The sequence below is a fragment of the Molossus molossus genome, unplaced genomic scaffold (genome assembly GCF_014108415.1).
Source record: "Molossus molossus isolate mMolMol1 unplaced genomic scaffold, mMolMol1.p scaffold_m16_p_20, whole genome shotgun sequence".
Lineage (NCBI taxonomy): Eukaryota > Metazoa > Chordata > Mammalia > Chiroptera > Molossidae > Molossus > Molossus molossus.
In genome coordinates, this window is record NW_023425356.1 from 37,382,992 (window position 1) to 37,407,230 (window position 24,239).

At 47.3% G+C, this 24,239-nt stretch overlaps 1 protein-coding gene across 1 annotated transcript in view; it reads right to left on the bottom strand.

Moving 5' to 3' along the window:
- Positions 1-214: 214 nt before the first annotated feature.
- The window catches only part of PACC1 (proton activated chloride channel 1), a 36,806-nt gene continuing 12,781 nt past the window's right edge, over positions 215-24,239 (bottom strand). The window contains exons 3-8 of the mRNA XM_036273692.1: positions 11,622-11,831; positions 10,160-10,311; positions 6,584-6,726; positions 6,099-6,243; positions 2,517-2,624; positions 215-1,082 (exon numbers count right to left, since the gene is read on the bottom strand). Coding sequence (XP_036129585.1) covers positions 921-1,082; positions 2,517-2,624; positions 6,099-6,243; positions 6,584-6,726; positions 10,160-10,311; positions 11,622-11,831 — 920 coding nt within the window. The 3' untranslated portion in view covers positions 215-920. The remainder of the gene's footprint in view (positions 1,083-2,516; positions 2,625-6,098; positions 6,244-6,583; positions 6,727-10,159; positions 10,312-11,621; positions 11,832-24,239) is intronic.

The following is a 24,239-nucleotide window of genomic DNA, read 5'->3' on the forward strand; positions in this document are numbered from 1 at the left end:
GGGCTTAACCTATCACTCTTCCTGACCACCCATCAACTGTTCTGCCCACCCTACCCTTCCTTGGATACAGTCAAGACGTACCTCAGGAATCCAGATCCATCCTCAGAGTCTGGGCTCACACCACCACCGCCTTTTATTTGGAGGTCACAGAATCCAAGTGTACTGGTGCCTATTGATCTAGCAGATATTCATACTGGCACACTGATTCCTTTTGTATTAACCTAACTTTTATTTACTTGTTAATGAAGTCATCAAAATACATTGAATAGGAGCACCTACTCTGTACATTCATACTAGTGCTTTTGCGTTTTAACCACTCTCAACTCTTACACTTGCATCAACAAAAATTCTAACCAGATAGGTGGCTAGTCAGTCCACAGGAAATCTAATTACTCTATTAGCTTTAAAAGTCTCATTTAACAAATAAGAGAGCTTGTCAGAGACTGGACGATGTAAACGGCAGATGATACCAGAGACATAAGGGTGTTTCTTTGCGTAAAGTGCACAGGTTTCAAAGCATGAACTACACATCTGGATAGTCACACCCTCTTCCATCCACTTTAAAAACCTCGGGGAAAACCCAAGGTAAATAGCAGAGCCTTAATATCCTGTTACATGTACAGCTGAACTATACACCAAACCAAAGAAGACAGGCAGCTTTGACAAACCTACAGAAACCAGATATATATCTAATTCCATCTTCTGCAAACCCTATTCATATGTCATGGTCAAGAACTGTTCATTAATAATTTAAGTACTTAAATAACATTTAGGTTGTCCTGGATCTGTTCCGTCAGGCTGTTCCTCCCAGTAGGGCCCGTTTCTTCAGGTGAGCACGGGGCTGCTGGTAGCTCAGTTTATCAAAGTGGGAAGTGATGAGAACTTCCATTAACGTGGGCAGTTCTATGAACAAGGCGATTTCAGCTTATATGGTTCGTTGCCTGACCTCTTTTTTTAAGGTATCTTTTCCTAATTTTGATCATCCATTTCACACTCAGTTTGGCAAACTCTGCTGCTTTAAATAATGCCAAGAAGGCCCCACAGAGAAGGGCAATTGTGTTCCAAGGATTGGCTGTGATGATCTGTAAAACAGAACCAACTCAAGTTTATTAGTTTGCTTCCGTTGTGATTCTTAGGTCATACTACTATCACTGTTGTGACAAAAAAAACACCTGGGTTCTAAAATGGTCAAAACTCTACACTCCATTCATACTTTAATGCCCATAGTTCAGTTTAAGAAGAAAAATACTAAGCCCTCCCTACAATAAAGTGATTCTAAAAGAAAACAGTTTTTTAAAATAGCCCTACACAAATAAGATATTTAGTACTGAGCTTTAGTTTTTTGGCCCACAATAAATGACCCAGCTTTGATAGAAATTTCTCCAAAACTATACCCATTCTATAAGAGGGGCAGCTCCTCTTGTTTTCCTCCCATCTGACAGTCACTCAAACTTCTCCTCCCACCTTGAGCAGAGATATTTATCCCACTGTCTCCTTTGGTGGTTATTTACTATCTGGAATTAGTCACATGATGGCTCCCTTGGGAAATATTAAACTCTCCAAGGCCGACATACCTTGGAATTCTGACTTCCCCATCATGGTAAACAGAGCACTTTTAAGTTCCAGTCTAGCAGGGTGACCTCAGACAACCTGAACCTTGGTGTTCACCGATGCAAAGTGGTGGGTCACTTCCCAACCACTGCGGGACTGTTTAGGACTGTTGTGAAGCTGAGTGACAGCGCCAGGCAGGCCTTGAGCCCTGGCCCGTACTAGGTATCTCTCACTGAATATAGGTTAAAAAATATCTGATCACATGATTTCTGTGTAGCGCTGAAGGGGTTTATTCTTCTACCGAGTCCCGGTTCAGTGAGTCTCTGCACGAGCCTTGCCAGCCCACTATCAGCTGTGGTGGGGGACAGTGAAGCAGTCTGATCACAAAGACCCTCCCTGAGCAGGGCTCTCTCAGAAACGCCTTCCCCAAGCCATGAGCAGTGAGGACATTCGGTGGAGAACTAAACCCAGTGTTATCCGGGACTGGCCCTGGTGCATGGCGCCTCATGAATGCTCCTTTGGCAAAGTTGTCTTATTAGTCTCCCCTTCCGTCTGAGAATTGGCATTAATTGATACTCTTAATTTTTTATTTGTACCTTTCTGCTCTCACTTATCACAAATAAGAAGTTCTTATCCTACAGGTGACCATTTAAAGAGAATGGCTTCTAAAGAGCAGTGACCTGGGTGTTAATGCTTTCTACTCAGCTCATTCCGTTAACATTACTAGTAGGCAGCTCCTCTGTTACGCACTGTGCTAGACACTAAATAAATGATGGACAAAAGACAGAGCCCCCACCTTCACAGGGTCCCCACCCAGTGAAGACAACAAGATCAACACAAATGGCACAAAACGTGAATGTCAGATACTTGTGCTGGGGAAGAGGAGGAAGAGGGAGACAGCCAGCAAGGGTGAGCCCGGAGGCCTCAGGGCTGGGAGTCTGCTCTCGACCGTCAGTAATACTCACATCTTGGACTTTCTGGATGAACGGATCTTTCCATTCAAAGACCACAAAAAACAGCTGAGCACTTTTTTCAGCAGCTGGCCTTTGGTCAATGTAGTTCACCACACTGGTCTAGGAACAGAGAGAGCAGTGTCACCTGGCCGGGGCCACGGGAAAGCAAAGCATGGCTAAGCAACCTCAGACCTGGGCTCTCCTCACACCATCCTGGGAGGAGGAGCCGAATGTCACATGTACAACACCCTGAAACTGGCACCAGGGCCCAGGCATTACCTTGGTTTCCACAGTTCTTTGGGGAAACGAACAGGATCTGGGATGTACAACAGGTATTTTGGATTGTCATCAATCGAACCATATTCAAAGTACTGTGTAAGACTCACCATTAAAAGCCACAAAAATCCTAAATTTCAAAATACTTTAAGAGCTGAGTATTGTGACCTTCAAGTCTACAGAGACAGTATGCCGTGGATCCACGCCGAGCACTCCCTGTGAACGTGGGGTGTGCCTGGGAGGACGGCTGTAATTCCTAAGGGCTCTGCACCGTGTCCTGGAGAGCAGACAGGAGCCAGAGGCAGCAGCTCAGCCCCAGCCCAGAGGGTTGCATTCATCATCTGAACTGGGCCTCTGCTCTGCCACCCATAAAACGGGGACAAAACGCCTACCTCACTGAGGCCTGTGAGGATCAAAGGGAGCAACAATATGAAAGTATCTTAAAATGTTAACACACAATATAAAAACTTTAAAATTTTGTTCGCATTTGTGTGTCCTGCCAAAAGACTTCCAATGGGGACTATAATAAAAGGCACAGAAAACATTCTAAAACACAGAGGCTGGCTGGGGTTTGGCCTCCGGTGGTTTCAGATCATAGTCGGGGCCACCAGGAGAACCTGGGTGGACCGAGGTTGCACCTCACTGGGAGGTGAACATGCGGAAGCTTCTTCCCCAGCTGCTGAGGGAGCCAGACAAGAAAGGGCTTGGCACTCCCAGAGAAAACTGGAATAAAAATTCAGGAGATGTCCGGCTGGTGTGGCTCAGTGGTTGAGCATCGACCCATGCACTAAGAGGGTGCCAGTTTGATTCCCTGCCAGGACACATGCGCAGGTTGTGGGCCTGATGCCCAGTGGGGGCATGCGGGAAGTGGCCAATCGATGTTCTCTCTCACCGATGTTTCTCTCTCTCTCTCTCTCTCTCTCACTTCCTCTCTCTCTCAAATCAGTAAAGCAAATAAAAAGTAAAAAAAAAAAAAAAAAAAAAAAATCAGGAGATGACAGTTACCTTACAAAGGAGGAATATTTTAAGGACCCATTGCCAGAGGAGCCGTTACATCCAAAGGCAGGAAAAAAGCCTGACCCTAGAAAAACCTGGCTCTACGCCCTTCCCCAAACTCCACCTGGCGCGGTCCTGGGAGCCAGGCACAGGAAGGGCCAGACCTGACAAGCACGTGGCTTCTGGCCAATGACGGCCCCATCGACTGGAGTGGGTCCTTCTACTCCAGCCCAGCCCGCTCCTAATGCGCCCCTTGGAGCCTGGCTCACATGGAACACCTCCGAGGAGGAGCAGAGGGCAGGAGCAGAGGGCAGAAGCACAGGCCCGCCGCCGCCCCTGTGGGGGGTCTGGCTCTGAGTGTGGATCCGGGCAGAGGGCCACGCGGCGGTGGATGCCCCGAAGGCGGGTGCGGCCTTGCTTTTGGTGGTCACTGACAAACGGCCGTGTCCCATCCCTCGATACTGCCCCGCTGCCACACCATTTTCCAAAGTCCTCTCATCTCTCACGGGGATCGCAGCTGGAGACCCCGTATGTCCTGGCTCCAGGCCTGTGGGCTGAAAGCATTAGGATCCCAATTCCCATTAGGAAAAATTTCTGAGCATGCGCCCAACATATCAATAGCATCAGAAGTGCTGTAACATTACCATCACTGTCCTAATGTTACATGCGTTATAAAACAAGGAGTAACAGAAACATGAGATTTGAAATTACAGAAAGAGGGAGCATTTGAGATCTTGCTCCTGGACATGTTTGTTTAACTCAAACTCTTAAAAATTAATAAATAAATAAAAAATAAAAGCCCTGGTTGGTAGCTCAGCTAGTTAGAGCATCGTCCCTATGTGCCAAGACTGCACGTTCGATCCCCAGTCAGGGCACATGCAAACATCAACCCATGGCCCAGCCAGTGCGGCTCCATGGATTGAACATCGATCGTCTCATGCATTGAGAAATTCCAGTTCGATTCCAGGTCAAGGCACATGCCCCGGTTTAAGGCTCAATTCCCAGTAGGGGGCCTGCAGGAGGCAGCCAATCGACGTTTCGCTCACATCAATGTTTCTCTCTCTCCCTCTCTCTAAACAATCAATAAAAATATTTTTTAAAAAATCAATCCCTGAATGCATAACTAAGTGGAACAGCAAATCAATTCTCTCTCTCTCTCTAAAATCAATAAAAAAAATTAGCCCTGGCCTGTGTGTCTCTGGTTAGAGCATCAGCCTGCACACCAAAAGGTCTGAGTTTGATCTCAGCCAAGGACATATGCCTGGGGTGCACGAGAGAGGCAACCAATCGATGTCTCTCACACTGATGTTTCAATATTTCTCTTTCTCCCTCTCTCCTCCACCCCCACCCCCTTCCACTGTCTAAGAAATTAATGGAAAAAACATACTTGGATGAGAATTAACAACGAGAGAGAGAGAGAGAGAGAGAGAGAGAGACAGAGAATTCTGAAAAACAACTAGCTCTGGCCTATGTGGCAGTTGTGGGAAGCAGCACCGTGAGCTGAGAGGCTGTGGTTCAACCCTGGTCAGGGCACATGCCCAGGTTACGGGTCAGTCCCCAGGTCGGGTGCGCACAAGAGGCAGCCGACCAGTGTCTCTCACACTGATATTTCTCTTCCTCTCCCTTCTTCTCTCTCTAAAACCAATAAAAACATTTTTAAAAAAGACTAACTTGCATAAAAACAATGTATTTTATAAAATAAATAAAATTTAAAAATAGAAAGCTAGTGTTTGACTCCTGCGTCCCAATGGGTCACCATGCCCGCGACGCTTCAGAGGCTGCCAGTGTCCTTCTTCCCGGCAAAGGCTTGAAGTTCTAGGTGGGCGCCCAGGGCCGGGCAGGAAGGGCCGGGGTCAGCACAGTCTGTGCAGCGCAGGTCCCTGCTCCCCGTGCGGTGCGAGGACTGGCTGCAGCAGAGGCACAGGGCCTGGCACAGGCGTCGGCACAGTCTGTGCAGCGCAGGTCCCTGCTCCCCGCGCGGTGCGAGGACTGGCTGCAGCAGAGGCACAGGGCCTGGCACAGGCACCGGCGTCGGCACAGTCTGTGCAGCGCAGGTCCCTGCTCCCCGTGCGGTGTGAGGACTGGCTGCAGCAGAGGCGGAGGGCCTGGCGCGGGCGCCGGCGTCGGCACAGTCTGTGCAGCACAGGCCTCTGCTCCCCGTTCGGTGCGAGGACTGGCTGCAGCAGAGGCACAGGGCCTGGCGCGGGCGCTCCCTACAGCGAGCTGCCACATGGGTCCATTCTCAGCCTTCAGACCCTATGCAGAGCCCTCTCCCTGGCGGAGTCGTCCCCCCGCCCCCAGTGCGGACCCAGTGCCACCGACCTCCTGCCGGAACTCCACCGCTTCCCGCCCATCCTCCTCCTTGGTCTCCACCAGCGACATCTTGACCCAGGTTCGGAAGCCCCCCGAGAACTTCCAGCTGGAGTAGGCGCTCTCACAGGCCTGCATGAAGCCCACCGGGTCTGGGCTGGAGGACAGAGAAGAAAGGTCCTAGTTCATCAGGCCTGACGGCAGGACTCACGCTCAGCCACACTCACGCTCCAGCCCCTACTTCAACTGGCTTCTTTGCTGGCACTGCCAGGATGCTACCCACCCCGCCTCCTCCAAGCTCCGCCTCCTGGTTTCCCAGGGGAGAGGGATGGTCCCCCACCTCAAGGCAGGAGCCCAAAGGGAGACCGCCTCCGCTCTGGGCTCTGAGGACGGGACTTCGGCCGTGCTGAGGCAGCCCGCCCGCCCGCCCCCACCTAGGGATGTGCAAGGCCGCTAAGACAGACTGGACACAGCCCTCCGGGGCTCTGACAGGCCACCTGTGCAGGAACTCCTGGAAAGAAGAGAAGAGGAGATAATCGATGGCACTGAAGTCCTCGCTACTCTCGTTCAGGCGGAACTGGAGGAAGACCAGCTCCCGCTTCTTCACCTCCCGCGGCCCCCGCACAATCAGGGCAGATTTCTGCAGAGACACGAAGGCAGACATCTCAGCGTGGGGGAGCGGCGTGCTGCCCCCAACCCTCAGGCCCACAGACCCCAGCCGGCCTGGAGAGCCTGCAGGGCCCAGAGGTGACCGCCTGCCACACCCTCTGCTCAGGGAGCCCAGGTCGTGCCTCTGTCGGCTCTTCTCCCTGGTTGGCTGCGCTCTGGAAACTCTTTGCTGAGAAAGGATATTAACGTCCATCTGTTACATGTACAAAGATTTTCTTCCCTTCGGTCACTCTCCTGTTAACTTTGCTTATGTCATAAGCAGCTGCAAATTTGATGTGAAATCTGTAAATCTTTCTTTTTTATGGCTTCCGGGTTTTGCTTGCTAAGGAAAACCAAAATTATATCAATATTCTCCTGTTTCTTTATAGCACCTTTTTAAAACCATATTATGTTTAGACAGTTTTGTATATGGTGTGAAATAGGGATCTGACTCTACTCCCCACACAATGGAGACACAGGTTTGATTGCTGTGGGTTCACCCCCCCCCTCCCGTGACCTTGGACAGTGCAGGGCCCCTGCATGTCCCTGCTCCCACCCCAAACAAGGCGGGGCTATTTTTGTAGAAATGGTCTTTTCCTGTACTTTAAAAGTAGCTTAAATTCCATGAAAAAATCCACTGGGACTTTTAACTGATGATATTGGACCGATAGATTAATTTGGGAAAAAATACCTTCACACCATCAACTTTCAGTGCTCTGAGATGTCTGGGGAGTGAGCGCTCCTCCGGGCTGCATGTCGCACACTCGCTCCCACGCACCGCGCCGCTCCACCGGCATCCCCACTTCCCGTCTGCCCGACTTGGGAATTTCTGACAGGTGTTTGTTACACATGCTCTAAAGTGATGGTACATTTTACTTCTAGCAGGTTTTGCCTAAAATATACAACTGGTGTGCCGCGTTGCACATGATGATAGATTTATGACCATTAAGTCTTCTCTGCAGAGAAGTCTCCTCGCAGAGAGCGCTGGAGCTGAACCTCTTATCCACATTAAACCCTCTGAACCCTTTGCACCTGAAATTCCTTTTTGACAGAGGTTCATGCTGTCACTCCACTTCTGATTACTGCTGCATTATCCCAAGAGATCTCTCTCGGTCCATCAGTCTATTCTCAGCCTTTCCGTGACATGCTAAGGGGCAGCAGAGACTGGTCACCGTCCGTTTCCATGACCCACTTCCTCCTGCAGAACTAGAGCTGCTTCCTCAATCCCAGATTTTAGCAGAACAGTCGCCCTGCTGGCCCCTCATTTCTGGCCTCAGATGGGCATGTGAGGCAGTTCCTGGAATGTGCAGTGACTCATGCTACTTCTCACCTCCTGGGAGCAGGGTGTGCTGGCCAGGAGGACCAGGACAACACCCAGGGGATGGAAGAGTGGCCAACTCCTGCACACTCGGACTGTCCCAAGAGAAAGAAACAGACTTTTCTCGGACGCTGGAAATATGGTGGGCGCGGAGGAAACACAGGTCCTGCCGACTGGAGGCCACGACCCTAACTGTGCCAGAGCCAACACCTGGTCAACATCGACTAGATTGAACTGAGGGCATGAGAGCCCAGAAAACAAACGAGAACCTGAAGACTGACAAAGCAGGACCAGATGAGATGCTCGGCTGGGTCACGTCCACGTAAACTTGGCCGGATGCAAACAGCCCGAAGCCTACACATGTCTGAAGACATCTCACTGCAGAAAGTGGGTGCCCAGAGCTGTGGGACCAGGGAGGGCAGGCTTCTGACACCCACCCCAGATACAGCCAGGGAGGACCACCACCAGGGCAGACCCTCGCAGACGCCAAGGCCAGGGGCCAGGGAGGACACTGGACATCTCCCAGGTCCCACCCCAGGGCCTCATCACTGCCTCCAGCAGCTGCTGTGCTTCCTATTCCTCCCTTCTCGGGGCGGGGGGGGCGGGGGGTTCCCCTGTGCTTCCCGGAGACCTCGCCGGGGCCACAGGATGGGTTGGGGTGGGGGCCTGGTGCTCAGGGAGGGGATAGCTCTTAGCAAGAAGCCGCATCTGGAATTGAAGACAAACCATCACCCAGAGCTGGAGACTATCCTGCTCAACGCAGACTCCTAGCAAGCTCACTGCCCAGGGGAGCCGACAGGAAGGATGCCGTGGACAGTGCACGCTCACAGCATGCGGTTCACAGCATGCGGTTCACAGCGAGCAGAGAGCGGGGAATCCAGACAGGCAGCGTTTCTACCGCATGTCTAGCTCTTCCTTAAAATTTTAAAAAAGCATTTTCCTTTTCACTGAAATTAGCTTCCGTTTCCCTATCCTAGAGTCCATTCTGTTTGTTCCTCTCAGTCCTTTCCTTTTATGTTGTTGGTTTCACGTCAATGTCTAGTGACACTTCTCCAGGCTTATTTCTGGAGGAAGGGTCAGGTGGACTAGAACGGGCCTAGCGGGCTGGCTGCAGGAGCAGCAGGCGGGGAACTGTGTCTGTCCTGGGAGGGGTTCCTTCCCGGTAGTCCCCCCGTCCACTGAGGAAGTGGGCTCAAGTTCTGCTCCATTCCTCTGCTGCCCCAATGCCCAAGTGGGGAACCAACCTTCCCGTAGCTTAGAGAATGGTCCAGGCCTTTTACCCAGAAGCAAACCATCCCCAGCTTGCTCTGTCCACTCTATGCATCGACCTGGTATCGTAGTACTTCCAGGAACAGTGCACAGACAACAGAGACCCACTCAAAGCTCCCCGTCACCCAAAAAGGGCATGTCCCGTTCCACAGCCGGCTTCTCATCCAGCCATTGCTTCTGTCCACAGCATCACCTCCACCAGCCTTTAGGGGGCATCTGAGCCTCCGAGACCCAGCTACTGGAGCCTCCCAGAGGCACAAACAGAACACTGGCCCTCCCTGCGGTCAGGGTGCAGAGCTCCTCTGCCTACAGCCTTTCCTTCCCCGTCTGGAGAACCCGACTCACCCCGCCCGTCCTTCCTGGAACTAGGACGTGGGACGTGCGAGGGAAGGTGTGGACAACACCGACGTCCTCCCCGCCTTCGCCGCCCTGCGCAGGCGCTGCCCCGCCGTCCACTCCCCAGCTGAGCCGCGAGGCTGCTGACAGCCGGGCTGGGCCGTGGCCCTGCTCCCCGACCAGTGCTTCTGCTGTCCCCTGGCTCATCATTTCAGAATATGGGTCCCCAGGCCGTCCCCTGGAGTGATGAGTTAGTTGGCCCCACATAGAACCGAGGAATCTACATTCTAGAAAGTACCGTGGCAGCTTCTTCGAGCAGTCAGGCGTGGGACCCACCCCACCAGGACACGGCGGCCCTGCCCTGCAGCCTGTCCTCCTCCGCCAGGGAGGAGGGGATCCCCGAGGGTCACTCTGGCTGAGTGCGGTGAGCTAGCCACAGCACGACCCACTCAGGACAGCCTCGTGTTCGCTGGGGCCAAAGGCCTGCTGCCCAGAGAGTTACCAGGGTCTGGTTGGAGAAGGGGTCCGTGTAGTTGATCCTCTGGGTGGTGCAGTTCATGTCTCCGGGCTGGCCTGGGCTCCTCAGAGGGGGAATGACCTCGTAATGGTGCTTACAGCTGAGCAACTGGGCCTGCCTGGGGTACAGGGCAATACCTGGGGACACAGACGGAAAAGGGAATGTCAAAAGGCACCACCTTTGACCACACCCCTAAACTCATGTCGCATACTTTCACACCCACCAAGCAGCTAAGTTCAGGACGCCCTGAGTGACTGCAGAGGAGGCAGGAGAAAAGGGTTGCAGAGCGTGGGAACCAGGTCCTCTGCCCTCGGGAGCCCTACTCTAACGAAGGGCACAAGCCCCCCTAAGAAAGCCCCTCCTGGCCTGTGATGCAGCCTTCCCTGCACCTGCGCCGGAACCCTCCCCTCCGAGGGGACTTCCATGACCGAGCCGACCCCCGCGGACCAGCACCCACCTGCAGAGCCACTGAGAGGCCTGGCTGTGGGGTCCCCAGACCTCACAATGTCTCTCCCGTCCGCCAGTCGCCTCCCGCAGCCCCTCCCTCTCCCAGCCACGCTCCTCGTTCCGCCTCTGCTCGTAGCTATGCCAACCCAAGGGCAGCAACCCTGGGGGCAGCACGCAGCACCAGACCCAGGCGGAGCTGGGAGAGACCAGGAAACCAGACACAGAGTAGCCCGTAGATAATGAGGCCACAGCAGACATGCAGGGAAGAGGGACAAACAAGACAGGCAGACGGGCCCAGGAGCTGTGACCTGTACCCTTGTCACGAAGCCCCAGCCAGAAGGGACCTGAGACTGGCTCCACGTTGGGAGCAGGCCATCAGAGAGCCACTCAGGGGCATCCTGGTGGCAGATGCTGAGCACACAGGGGTCCCACCTTCCCATCCATGCCCAGGCTCCCCGAGCCCAGGGCCAGCCCTTTGCCCTGGAGCAGAGATGACGCCTCCCTCGGGGACTGGATTCCCTGCCTGCTGGGTCAGGAGGTATGGACGGTCGGCCGGGGCCCCTCTCCAGGCAGAGCCCACCCACCTCTGGAGAGCTTCGCCTCCCTTCCACCCGTACCTCCCGTTTCTCCTCACCGGCCTCTGGTTCCAGCCAGGCTAGACTCAGCCACTCCAGAGAGACCCCCAGCCTCCCCACACTCACCTTGCTCCTGCTGATCCTCCTCCCAGAAAAACTCTCTTCCCATCTGTCAAAGCCCAGCTCAAATCCTGCCCCTGTGCAAACGGCTCCTGGCCACCCCAATTCTGCAGTGGCCACTCCAGACTCTGTCCACCCATCTCCTTTGCACAGGACACACTACTGGGTGCCCTGCACAGACTGCTGACCCCTCCCCCCTTGCCACTGTGCCCAGCATGGGGCTAGGAGAGCAGAGGCACCTCAGGGAGTATTTGCAAACAGATGCCCCAGAGCTGGGCCCTGACACCTGTCCTAGCAGGCCCTACCTGGGGCGTCATAGAGATCCACTTCCTTATAGGACACAGACATGACGGGGTGCTTGAGTTTCTCACGAAAGTCTGTGATGGTCTGGTAAACCAGGAAGACGGCCACGGCCATGAGCATCAGGTAGATGAAGATGAGCAGGACGGAGAAGACGTTCTTCAGGCAGGCCTTGCTGAAGCGGATGCTGCTGGAAGCAGACTCGCTGTCAAGGGCTGAAGGACAACAACACACTCGTGACCCAGAGTGCAGAGGCAGGTGCAACCGGGGGAATCCAGCAACTTCCAGGCCCCGTACCTGCTTTAGCAAGGAGGCCAGGTGGCTGCACACCGAACCTCCCACCTCAGCCTCCACCCACAAATCATAACGGATGGCACCTGTCAACATTCGCTATGCACCCACTCTGTCAGACAGGACCTGGAGCTGCAGGAGGCTCGGTTATTGTCATTAAGGAGTCTCCTCTCTAGAGGGACAGTTACCTTCCAACAAGGGAGCTGGCCCCCACCCACCTCTCTGGCCTTAGCCCTCACCACGCCCCTCCCACACCCCCAGCTCCAGCTCCACTACACCTCCTTCTGTGCGGCCAGAGTGCCCTGAGCCCTGAGCCCGGCCCGAGCACTCTTCTCCCTCGCTGGCTCCTAACACACCCTTCAGGTCTCCGTTTAGAGAGGCACCCCACTCCTTCAAGGAAGCCTGCCCTGACCCCTAACTTGATCTGGGCACCGCTTCCCCAGTGCTCCCAGGGCACCCATTTATTTGTCCCTTATCATCACTCTGCAATGTCGCTGTCTGTCGACATGCCTTTGGTCCCCCCAGGCTTTGAGCTCCACAAGGATGGGGACGAGGGCTAGTTGTGTCCTCGCTGAAGCCCCAGCCCACCAATGCTGTGCCTGGAGCAGAGCAGGCGCCCTGCACTGACCGACCAAACGCTGACTGACGATGTCACCCCTACCACAGCGCTGCCTCTCCTGCCTGCTCTCAAACCGCCCCACTCGATTATTGTTACAGCCTGAGCTGTGTTCCTGTTCCCTAAAGTTCACGTGTTGAAGCCCTAACCCCACTGTGAATGTATTTGGAACCAGAGTATTTAAGGACATAATTAAGGTTCAATGAAGTTGTACGGGTGGAGCCCTGATCCAGCAGCACTAATGTCCTTACGAGAAAGGAAAGAGACACCAGGATGCAAGACACGGAGAAAAGGCCATGTGAGGGGACACATGGGGAAGGCTGCCACCTGCAAGCTGGAGAGAGGAGCCTCAGGAGAAACCAAACCTGCCCACACCTTCATCTTGCACGTCCAGCCTCCAGAACGGAGAAAGCGATTTCTGTTGTTTAAAATACCCAGCCTGTGTAGTTGGTTACAGGAGCTCGAGCAAACCGAGAACTCCCACTGAGCTCCTTGTGCCTCCTCTACTGGCTGCAACTGGCTCCCCGAGGAAAAGCCCTGTGCCCTCCAGAGTCCCCGAAAACAAGGCTTAGGATGAGGGGAGTTTGCATGTAAGTCCGAAAAGATTATGTGGTTGGTTTCTGGCTTCCACTAGTGACAGGGCACTTGGTCACACCACACTTCTACAGATAACAATGATAAAATTTGGGCAAAATGTTTGAATGTTATTTGAAGGCACTGGAGAATGCTCAAAAGTAAGCAGTAACTGGAAGACAATCTACTCTTGAAAGAAGAAGAAGGAGAGGGAGGTGGGGAGGTCACCTGATGAAATTTTGTACATTTGCAGCTTTCTGCCTGAGGGCACTCACAAATAGAGGACCGAGTTAGGGCTGGCAGAGCAGTCAGAAAGTTATGGGGGAAACCCCAAAAAGGAGAAATTTACATGGGGGTGAACCTGCAAATAAAATCTGTTCAAATTCTTGGCTGGAGATTCTAGGGGGCCCAGCAAAAAAAGCTGCAGCTGGTAAGTAAAAGAACTGAGTGGAGATTTCAGCTGTGGCAATGCAGAGGACACAGAAGTGTGGAACTTGAGCCACATTACCTACCTGCTAAGACAAAAATTCTTCAGAGAATAACAGAATTCAGAAGCTCTATGTATCATTTATAATATCTAGTGCTCAATCAAAAAACACTAGACAGGGAAAGGACAAGAAAATGCGACCCACTCAGCCGGTGTGGCTCAGTGGTTGAGTGTCATCCCATGCACCGAGAGGTCACCAGTTCGATTCCCGGTCAGGGCACATGCCCAGGTTGTGGGCCCAATCCCCAATGGGGGACATGCAGGAGGTGGCCAATCGATATTCTCTCTCATTAATGTTTCTATCTCTCTCCCTCTCACTTCCTCTCTCTATAATCAATAAAGAAAAAAACAAAAAAAAAAAAGAAAGAAAGAAAGAAAGAAAATGAAGGTGAAAAAAAGATACATTCAAAAACAAAAGCTGAGAAAATTCATCACCAACAGACCTGCACTATAAGGCCTTCCAAAGAAAATTCTGAAGGGTAAAGGGAAATGACACTAGATGGTAACTCTGAAATGTATAGGAAGAAATAAAGATCACTGGAAATATTAAATAAGTAGGTATATAAAAAACTATATATTTTTTAAAATTTTAGATTCTCTCAAGTAAAAGTATACAACAATATTGTCAAATTTATAACTTGTAGGAATTCAGAACAGAAAAACAAAACCCACATGCAACAAACAGAAAACAGCAAAATGGAAAAACCAAATACAACCACATCAATAACTACATTAAATGTAAATAAACCAAACACTCCAATTAAAAGGCAGAGACTGTCAGCCTGGATTAAAACAACATCCAACTATATGCCTTCTATAAAAAAATGGACTTCAGTGATGTCAGCATCATGGAATATTGAGAAGACGCCATTATTTCTCTCCGTAAATTTACAACAAATCGAACAATTATACCTCAAGAAAAGATGCCCTGCTAAACACACAAACACCTGAAAAGCCCACGCACCCAGATGCCTGCAGGTGGGCATCCGGAAACAAGCAGTGAAGGCAGGAGAGGAAAGAACAGGGATGATGCCACAGATGCAGGTCAGTGCCCACCACGGCTCTAGAAGTATGGTAGCAGGGGAGGAGAGGGCTGCAGCCCTAACACTACTGCCTGGAGTATAAGGGGACTGAAGCAGTTTCCCTCCTGAGAAAAGTATCTCCCTTCCCTCTCCATATTGTGGCAGAACCAGGTCGAGGTGGCTGGGAAAACTGAAACAAAACAGTGGAGTTAACAGCCATTACTGGCAGAGGGGGGCAGAGCTGTGAGATGGCAAACCCGCCTCCTCTCTCCACACACCCTGGCAGAGCACAGTACAGCCAAAAATAGAGAAGAAAGAAGGTAGCTCTGGTAGCTCACTGTTCTCCACCACCCCCAACATTCCCCCAACACCGTGGCAGTGTTCCGTAACCAAGGCGAGCTGGTCACAGAGAGGGCACCACCATATCATTGGATACACAGTCCTTTCTTTTTTTTTTTTTAATCCTCATCCGAGGACATTTTTCCATTTTTTGTACAGACAGTGTGGGAGGGAGAGAGAGGAAGAGAGAGAGAGGGAAACATCGATGTGAAAGGGACACATCAAGTGGCTGCCACCCGCACGATCAACCAGGGCCGGGGACAAACTGCAACCGAGGTACATGCCCTTAGCGGGAACCGAACCCGGGTCTCTCAGGACCGCAGGCCGACGCTCTAACCGCTGAGCCAAACCGGCCAGGGCCACAGTCCTTTCTTTAACCAAAACAACACTTCACTGTGATCTCAGAGTCACAAATCACGCAGGTAAAACAAACAAACAAACAAAAAAACCCCAAATCTTGCGTTGTAGCACCATCTACTGGAAAACAAAAGAAAGCTATAATCCTGCTGAATTGTTGAAAGCAAAACAGTATCTACACAAGAAAACAGATCACTACCTCAAATGTGCAGACAGAGAAACAATCCATCAAATACCATGAACAACCAAGGTAACTTGGGAGCACAGAAACAACTCAAAGTCATGAAAGACTATGATTTAAATGACAGAAAAAGAATTCAAGGTTGTAGTTGTGAAAAAAAAAAACTATATAAGGAAATATACAAAACTCAGAAAGGCAGTTCAATGAACACAAAAATAAAATCAATAAATAAAAGTATTTTATGAAAGAGCCTAAAACTATAAAAAAGAACCAGAAAGAAATTCTAGTGCTGAAGAACTCAGGAGTGCTTTAGGGAGCACTGGAAATACAGTGGTCTAGATGGAAGAGACAATGGCGAACTCAAAGAGAGAAACCTAAAAATGACCCAGGAGGAAGAAAAGAGAGAACTAAGAGTTTAAAAAAGAAAACTCTGCCAGCCAATGTGGCTTAGTGGGTTGAGCATGGTCCCATGAACTGAGAGGTCCCAGTTCCGTTCCTGGTCAGGGCACAAGGTTGCGGGCTGGATCTCCAGTAGGCGGTGTGCAGGAGGCAGCCGATCAATGTCTCTCCCTTACATCAATGTTTCCATTTCTCTCTAAAAAATCAATAAAAACATACTAAAGAAAAACTCTATCAGAATTATATAACTACATTAGAAAAAGGCACATAAGGATAACTGGTATACCAAAAGGAGAAGAAAGGGAGAAGGGAACAGAGCACGTACTCAAAGAAATAATTGATGAGACCTTCCCAAGCCCAAGAAAAGAAACTGGACTTTAGAGGAAGCTAAAAACACAACCTAATTATATCAATGCAAAAAAGACCTTCTCCAACATACATTTTTTGCAAACTGTCAAAATTAATGACAAAAAGAATTCTCATGGCAGCTAGGGTACAAAAAGACTAACCTACAAAAGAAACCCCATTAAATTATCATTAGATTTCTCAGTAGAAACAAGACAGGAAAAAGTGGATGGAAATGTTCAAATACTGACAGAAAAGAACCATTAGCCAAGGACACTATATCCAGCAAAGTTATCTTTAGATATGAAAAAAAAAACAAAAGCTTTCCCAGACCACCAAAAGCTGAGAGAATTTGCCACAAGATATGCATTACAAGGAGTATTTACATGGATGGACCTGGAGAACATTATGTTAAGTGAAATAAGCCAGTCAGAGAAAGACAGGTACCCTATGATTTCACTCATATGTGGAATTTAGTGAACAAACTGAACTACCAAGCAAAATATAGACAAACTCATAGATAGAGAGCAGGCAGACATCTGGGGGGGGGTGGGGGGTGTTCAGGGGGTAGGTGGAGGGATTGAACAAAAAAGAAAACAGAGCGAACTAATGGACACAAACAACAGTGTGGGGATTGTGGAGGGGAGGGGGGAAGATGGAAGAGAGCACAGAGGGGATAAATGGTGACAGAAAAATAAATGGAAACTCCCATCAGGTGGCCCCAAGCCTAGCCCAAGTGGCAGCTAGTCTTGACCTGGAAAGTAGCTTCAACTACGTAGCCATAAGCCCAGTACACGTGGCAGCTGGACTCAGATCGCATTGTGGTTCCCACAAAAGGGTCCCAAAGCTGACATCGGCCTCGGTTCTCAGCACAGTCTCTCCCAAGTGCCTCCAAATCCACTGTAAATGGCAATCAACTGCAGCTCACTTTGTAGCTCATACCAAGAGGACACAAGCCCAGCACAAGCAGTGGCTGACATTGCCTTACACCACAGCCCCTCTCAAGAGGCCTCAGAACCAACACATCAGTGTCAGTTTCAGAACACACTAGCTCTACAAATGACACACCCAAAGGTCAGACTCAGCTGGCACCAGAACTCTGCTAAAGTGATCCTGCTCTTTGGAGTCAGGCACTGCACAACAGCTCATCTCCTACAGTCAGGAACAGCTCTAACAGCCAGCCAGCCAGCCAGCCAGCCTGAGGGTTAATCCCAACCACTGACGTGCCAACAGCAATCAAGGCTCAACTGAAACAGAAGAACCCACACATGGAACGTCCCGGAGCACCTGGCTAAGGTGACCAGGGAGACTGTGCCACAGACCCCACAGGATACCTATATATAGGCCACTTTACCAAGACTGAAAGACATAGCAGATCTACCCAATACATAGAAACAAACACAGGGAGGCAGCCAAAATGAGGAGACAAACATGTCCCAAATGAAAGAACAGAACCAAACTCCAGGAAAAAACCTAAATGAAATGGACACAAGCAATCTACCAGATACAGAATTCAAAACACTGGTTATAAGGATGCTCAATGAATTTAGGAGAAAAATAGATGAACACAATAAAAATTTTTACAAAGAAAAAGAAAACATTAAAAAAAAAAAAAAGGCAGCCAGAAAGGAGCAGTTCAATATCTGAAATGAAGACTACGTCAGAGGGAATCAACAGTAGATTAGATGAAGCAGAGGATCAAACCAGTGATCTGGAAGACAAGGTAGTGAAAAACACTTGATCAGAACAGCAAAAAGAAAAAATAATTTTTAAAAATTAGAAGAGTTTAAAGGACCTCTAAGACCATGTCAAGCATGCCAACAGTCACATCATAGGAATACCAGAAGAAGAGCACTGAAAAACTATTTGAAGAGATGATGATGGAAAACTTCCCTAACCTGGTGAAGAAAACAGACATACAAGTCAAGGAAGCACAGAGAGTCCAAAACAAGATGAACCCAAAAGAGCCCACACCAAAACACATCATAATTAAAATAGCAAAGGTTAAAGACAAAGAGAAAATCTTAAAAGTTGCAAGAGAAAAGCAGTGAGTTACGTACAGGGGAGCTCCCATGAGACTGTCAGCAGAATTCTCAACAGAAACTTTGCAGGCCAGAAAGAAATGGCATGAAATGTTTAAAGATAAAAGACAAAAGACCTACAAGAAAGATTAGTCAACAAGGCTATCATTTAGAACTGAAGGAGAGATAATTTCCCAGACAAGAAAAAGCTAAAGAAGTTCATCACCATTAAACCAGTATTGCAAGAAACATTAAAGGGACTTCTTTAAGAAGAAAAGATCAAAAGTATGAATAAGAAAATATGAGAAAGAGCCCTGGCCGGTTTGGCTCAGAGGTTAGAGCGTTGGCCTGAGGTCCCGAGAGACCCGGGTTTGGTTCCCACTAAGGGCATGTACCTTGGTTGCAGTTTTTCCCTGGCCCTGGTTGGGTTGTGCGGGTGGCAGCCACTCGATGTGTCCCTTTCACGTCGATATTTTTCTCTCTCTCCCTCCCTCCCTCCCTCCCACTCTATCTGAACAAAAAATGGAAAAATGTCCTTGGGTGAGGATAAAAAAAAAAAAAAAGGAAGAAGAAGAAGAAAATATGAGAAAGAAAAATATTCTCATTGTCAAAGGCAAACACTTAGTAAAAGCAGTTACATCAACCAACTATAAAGCTAGTATACAAAGGTTAAGAGAAAATTAGGAAGATTATGTACAATTACAAAAATAAAATAAGGGATAAACAGAAATACACAAACATAATAGGTAAAAAATGAAAAAAGAAACATGTATGGGAGGTGAATAAAAATTGTAGTGATTTGAACTTAAGCAACCATCAACTTAAAACTGACTGCTAGAAACATAGGTTTATATATAAGAACCACAAACTAAAACTCTACAAGAGATACACAAGAAATAAAGAAAAAGGAATATAAACACAAAACTGTAGAAAGTCATCAACATACAAGAGAAGAGAGCAAGAGAATAAGGAACAGAAAACTACAAAACAAAACAGAAAACAAATTAATAAATTGGCAATAACTACATACCTATCAGTAATTACATACCTATCAATAATTTCTTTAAGGGTAAATGTACTAAATGTTCCCATCAAAAAGACATAGGGTGGCTAAATAGAAAAGAAAACAATACCTGTAGATATGCTACCTACAAGACATATGCTACATTTCAGATCAAAACACACACACACACACACACACACACACACAGACAGAGAGAGAGAGAGAGAGAGAGAGAGACTGAGAGTAAAGGGATGTAAAAAGATATTTCATGCAAATGAATTGGGAAAAAAAAGCTGGGGTAGCAATACTTATATCAGACAAAACAGACTTTAACACAGGGGCTGTAATAAGAGACAAAGAAGGGCATTTCATAATGATAAAGGGATCACTCCAACATAGGTATATAACCCTTATAAACATTTACACACCCAGTATTGGGGCACCTAAATATACAAAGCAAATATTAATGGACACAAAGGGAGAGACCAATAGTAAAACACTCAAAGTAGGGAACTTTAACACCCTTTTGTCATCGAGTAATAGATTGTCCGGACAGAAAGTCAACAAGGAAACAGCAGCCTTAAACAACGTATTAGAGCAGATGGATTTAATCGACATTTTTAGAGCATTTCATCCAAAAGCAGCAGAATATGCATTGTTTTCAAGTGTCCATGGGGCATTTATTTTCCAGGACAGACCACATTAGGCCACAAAATAAGTCTCAATAAATTTAATAAGACTGAGATCATATCAAGCATCTTAACATATCGCAACATGAAACTAGAAATCAATTATAAGAAGAAAACTGAAAAACACATTAATAACATGCTACTAAAGAATAAATTGGTTAACAATGAGATCAAGGAAGAAATCAAAAGATACCTTGACACTAATTAAAATGCAAACATAACAACCAAAATAATCTATGGGCCACAGCCAAAGCAATTCTAAGAGGGAAATTCATTGCAATACAGGCCCACCTCAAGAAAAACTCAACTAAACAATCTAATCTTAAACCTAAAGAAACTAGAAAATGAAGAACAAAGTCCAAAGTGAGTAGAAGGAAGAAAATAATAAAGATCACAGTGGAAATAAACTAAAGTCTTATAAAACAAGAGAAAAGATCAATGAAACCAAGAGCTGGTTCTTTGATTATTTTTTTTAAGGGAGAGATAGATAGAAACATCAATGTGAGAGAGAAACATCAATTGGCTGCCTCCTGCACACTTCTTACTGGGAATCAACCCTGCAACCTGGGCATGTGCCCTGACCAGGAATCGAACTAGGAACTCTCAGTCCATGGGACGATGCTCAATCCACTGAGTCCCACTGGTCAGGCAAGAGCTAATTCTTTGAGAAGATAAATAAAAGTGATAAACCTTTAGCCAGACTCACTAGAAAAAGAAAAAGAGGGTCCAAATAACTAAAATCAGAAATGAAAGAGGAGGACTGACAACCTACACCACAGAAATACACAGGATTATAAGGAAATTACTATAAACAATTATATGCCAACAAATTGGACAACCTTAAAGAAATGGATAAATTTCTAAAAACATACAGTCTTGCCCTGGCTGTTCTGACTCAGCAGTCAGAGCATCAGCCCGTGGACCAAAGAGTTGTGGGTTCAATTCTGGCAAAGGGCATGTACCTTGGTTGCAGTTCATCCTCCGCCCTGGTCGGGGTCATGAGGGAGGCAACCAATCAATGTCTCTCTCTCACATCAATGTTTCTCTTTCCCTCCCTCCCTCCCTCCCTCTCTGTGTCTCCCTTCCTCCCACTCTATCCGAAGATAAATGGAAAAATATCCTTGGGCGAGGATTAAAAAATAATAATAAAATAATAAAAATAAAATAAAAACATACAGTCTTTCAAGGATGAACAGGGAGAAACAAAAAACTGAACAAACCAGTAATTACTAACCAAATCAAATCAGTAATAATAATTTAAAAAACTCCCAACAAACAAAAGCCCAGGACCAGATGGCTTTTCAGGTGAATTTTACCAAACATTCAACAAAGGAATTAATACCTATCCTTCTCAAACTATTTCAAAAAGCTGAAGAGCTTTTTGCTAGACCAGCATTACCCTGATAACATCACCAAAGACACTACAAAAAAGAGAAAATTACAGGCAACACCCTGATGAACATAGATACAATAGTCTTCAACAATATATTAGCAGACTGAATTCATCAATAAATAAAAAAGATCATACACCACAATCAAGTAGGATTTATTCATGAGATGCAAGATTGGTTCAATATCCACTAATCAATTAATGTGATATACCACATAAACAAAATGAAGTATATTAGTCATATGAACATATTAGTAGATGTAGAAAAAGCATTGACAAAATTTACATCCATTTATGATAAACTCTCTCAGCAAAGTGGGGATAAAGGAAACATACTTCGACATAATAAGAGCCATATATGACAAACCCAGAGCTAGCATCATACTCAATGGTGAAACAATAAAAGCTTTTCCTTTAAGATCAGGAACAAGAAAAGGATGTTAGCTTTCACTATTTTATTTATTTATTGGTTGTCAAATGATCTTCAATTGAAATATTTTCCTTTACAGGTCTTAACTAGCTGGCCATTCCACTGTACCACTTATTGATGTCATCTATGATGTGGGTAGCCATCAACATTGCAGCCCACAGACTGGGCAGTCCCAGGATCTCTGTAATGTTGCCAGAGGTCTCTAGCTAAAGACTGATGCCACATCTGTCCAGCAATGTTGAAAATCTCTTCAAAAGTGATGTTTCCACTCTCCTTAATGTTTTTTGGGGTTTTTTTTTTTTGCTTCTTTCTGTCTCTTGGCAGTTCTTTGAGGGCTTTGGTGATGGGGAAGAGGCAGAAGGTACTACCTCAATCTGCGCCTGTCTGTTCTGAATGGTTAGCTTCACTATAATCCTCTTCTAAACATTGATTGCTTTGGCAATGTTACTACCAACGTTTTTTGGAGACAGACCCAGGGGCCCTATCTTGCGAGCCAGGGCAGATGTGGCACTGACTTCCCATGGATACACTGCAGGTATATAACTTTGAACTCTTTGGGGTTGAACTTCAGCAGCATGGTAGAGGCAGCAGGTGCTGGATGAACCCAGATTTGAGACGACCAAAGAAAGTCATACCTAGGCCTTCTCTAAGCCGAAAGTAACTTTCATCACTTTAATTCAACATAGTATTGGAAATCCTAGCCAGAGCAATCAAAAAAGAAAAAGAATGAAAGGCACCCAAATTAGAAAGGAAGAAGTAAAACTGTCATTATTTGCCGATGATACAATAGTACAGAGAGAGAACCCTCAAGATTCCATCAAAACACTATTAGAACTGACAAATAAATTCAGTAAAGTAGAATACAAAATTAATGTTCAGAAATCAGTCACTTTTGTTTTATCCTCACCCGAGGACATTTTTTGTTCAGGTAGAGTGGGAGGGGGGGGAGAGAGAGAGAGAGAGAGAGAGAGAGAGAGAGAGAGAGAGAGAGAAACATTGATGCGAAAGGGACACATCGAGTGGCTGCCACCTGCACGACCGACCAGGGCCGGGGACAAACTGCAACCAAGGTACATGCCCTTACCGGGAACCGAACCCGGGTCTCTCTGGACTGCAGGCCGATGCTCCAATCGCTGAGCCAAACCGGCCAGGGCTCAGTCACATTTTTTAATACCAATAACAAACAATCAGAAAGAGTAATTAAGGAAACAATCCCATTTACAATTGAATAAAAAAAAATACCTAGAAATAAATTTAAGTAGGTAAAAGACCTATACTCAGAAAATTGTAAGACAGATACAAATAAATGAAAGCATATACCATGGATAGGAAGAATTAACATCGTTAAAATGTTCATACTACCCAAAACAATTTAATGCAATCCCTATTAAAACACCAATGACACCCTGGCCAGTTTGGCTCAAGAGTTAGAGCATCAGCCTGCGGACCAAAGAGTCACAGGTTCAATTCTGGTCAAGGACACGCACTTCAGTTGCAGTTCGATCCCCAGACCGTGTTGGGGTCATGCAGGGGGCAACCAATCAGTATGTCTCTCTCTCTCTCCCCTGCCCCTTACACTCTGTCTAAAAAAAAATCAATGGGAAAATATCCTTGGGTGAGGATTAAAAAAAAAAAAAAAAAATGACATTTTTCGTAGAACTAGAATACATAATCCTAAAATTTATATGGAACCACAAAAGACCAAGAGCCAAAGTAATCTTGATAAAGAAGAACAAAATTGGAGGCATCATGCTACCTGATAACAAACTATACTACGAGGGTATAGTAATCAAAACAGCATGATACTAGCATCAAAACAAACAGCCCTGGCCGATTTGGCTCAGCGGTTAGAGCGTCGGCCTGCGGTCCAGGGCATCCCAGGTTTGGTTCCCACTAAGGGCACGTGCCTCAGTTGTGGTTTGTCCCCGGCCCTGGTTGGGTCATGTGGGTGGCAACCATTCGACGTGTCCCTTTCACGTCAATGTTTCTCTCTCTCTCTTCCTCCCACTCTATCTGAACAAAAAATGGAAATGTCTTCAGGTGAGGATAAAAAAACAAAACAGACAAACAAATCAATGGAACAGAACAGAGAGCTCAGAGAAGAGCCCATGTCTATATGCTCAATTAATCTATGACAAAGGAGGTAAGAACATGCAATAGGCAAAGACAGTCTCTTTAGTAAGTGGTATTAGCAAAACTGGGCAGGTATATGCAAACAAATAAATAAAACTAGACCATTTTCTTACACCATAAGCAAGAATAAACTCAAAATAGACTAAAGATTTAACTCTAAACCCGAAACCATAAAACTCCTGTAAGAAAACATAGGCAATAAACTCTGACATGGCTCTTAGTAATATTTTTTTGGATGTTTCCTCAGGCAAAGGAAACAAAGGAAAATATAAACAAATGGACAACATCAAATTAGAAGGTTTTGCACAGCAAAAAAAAAACCATCAAAAAATGAAAAGACAACCTAC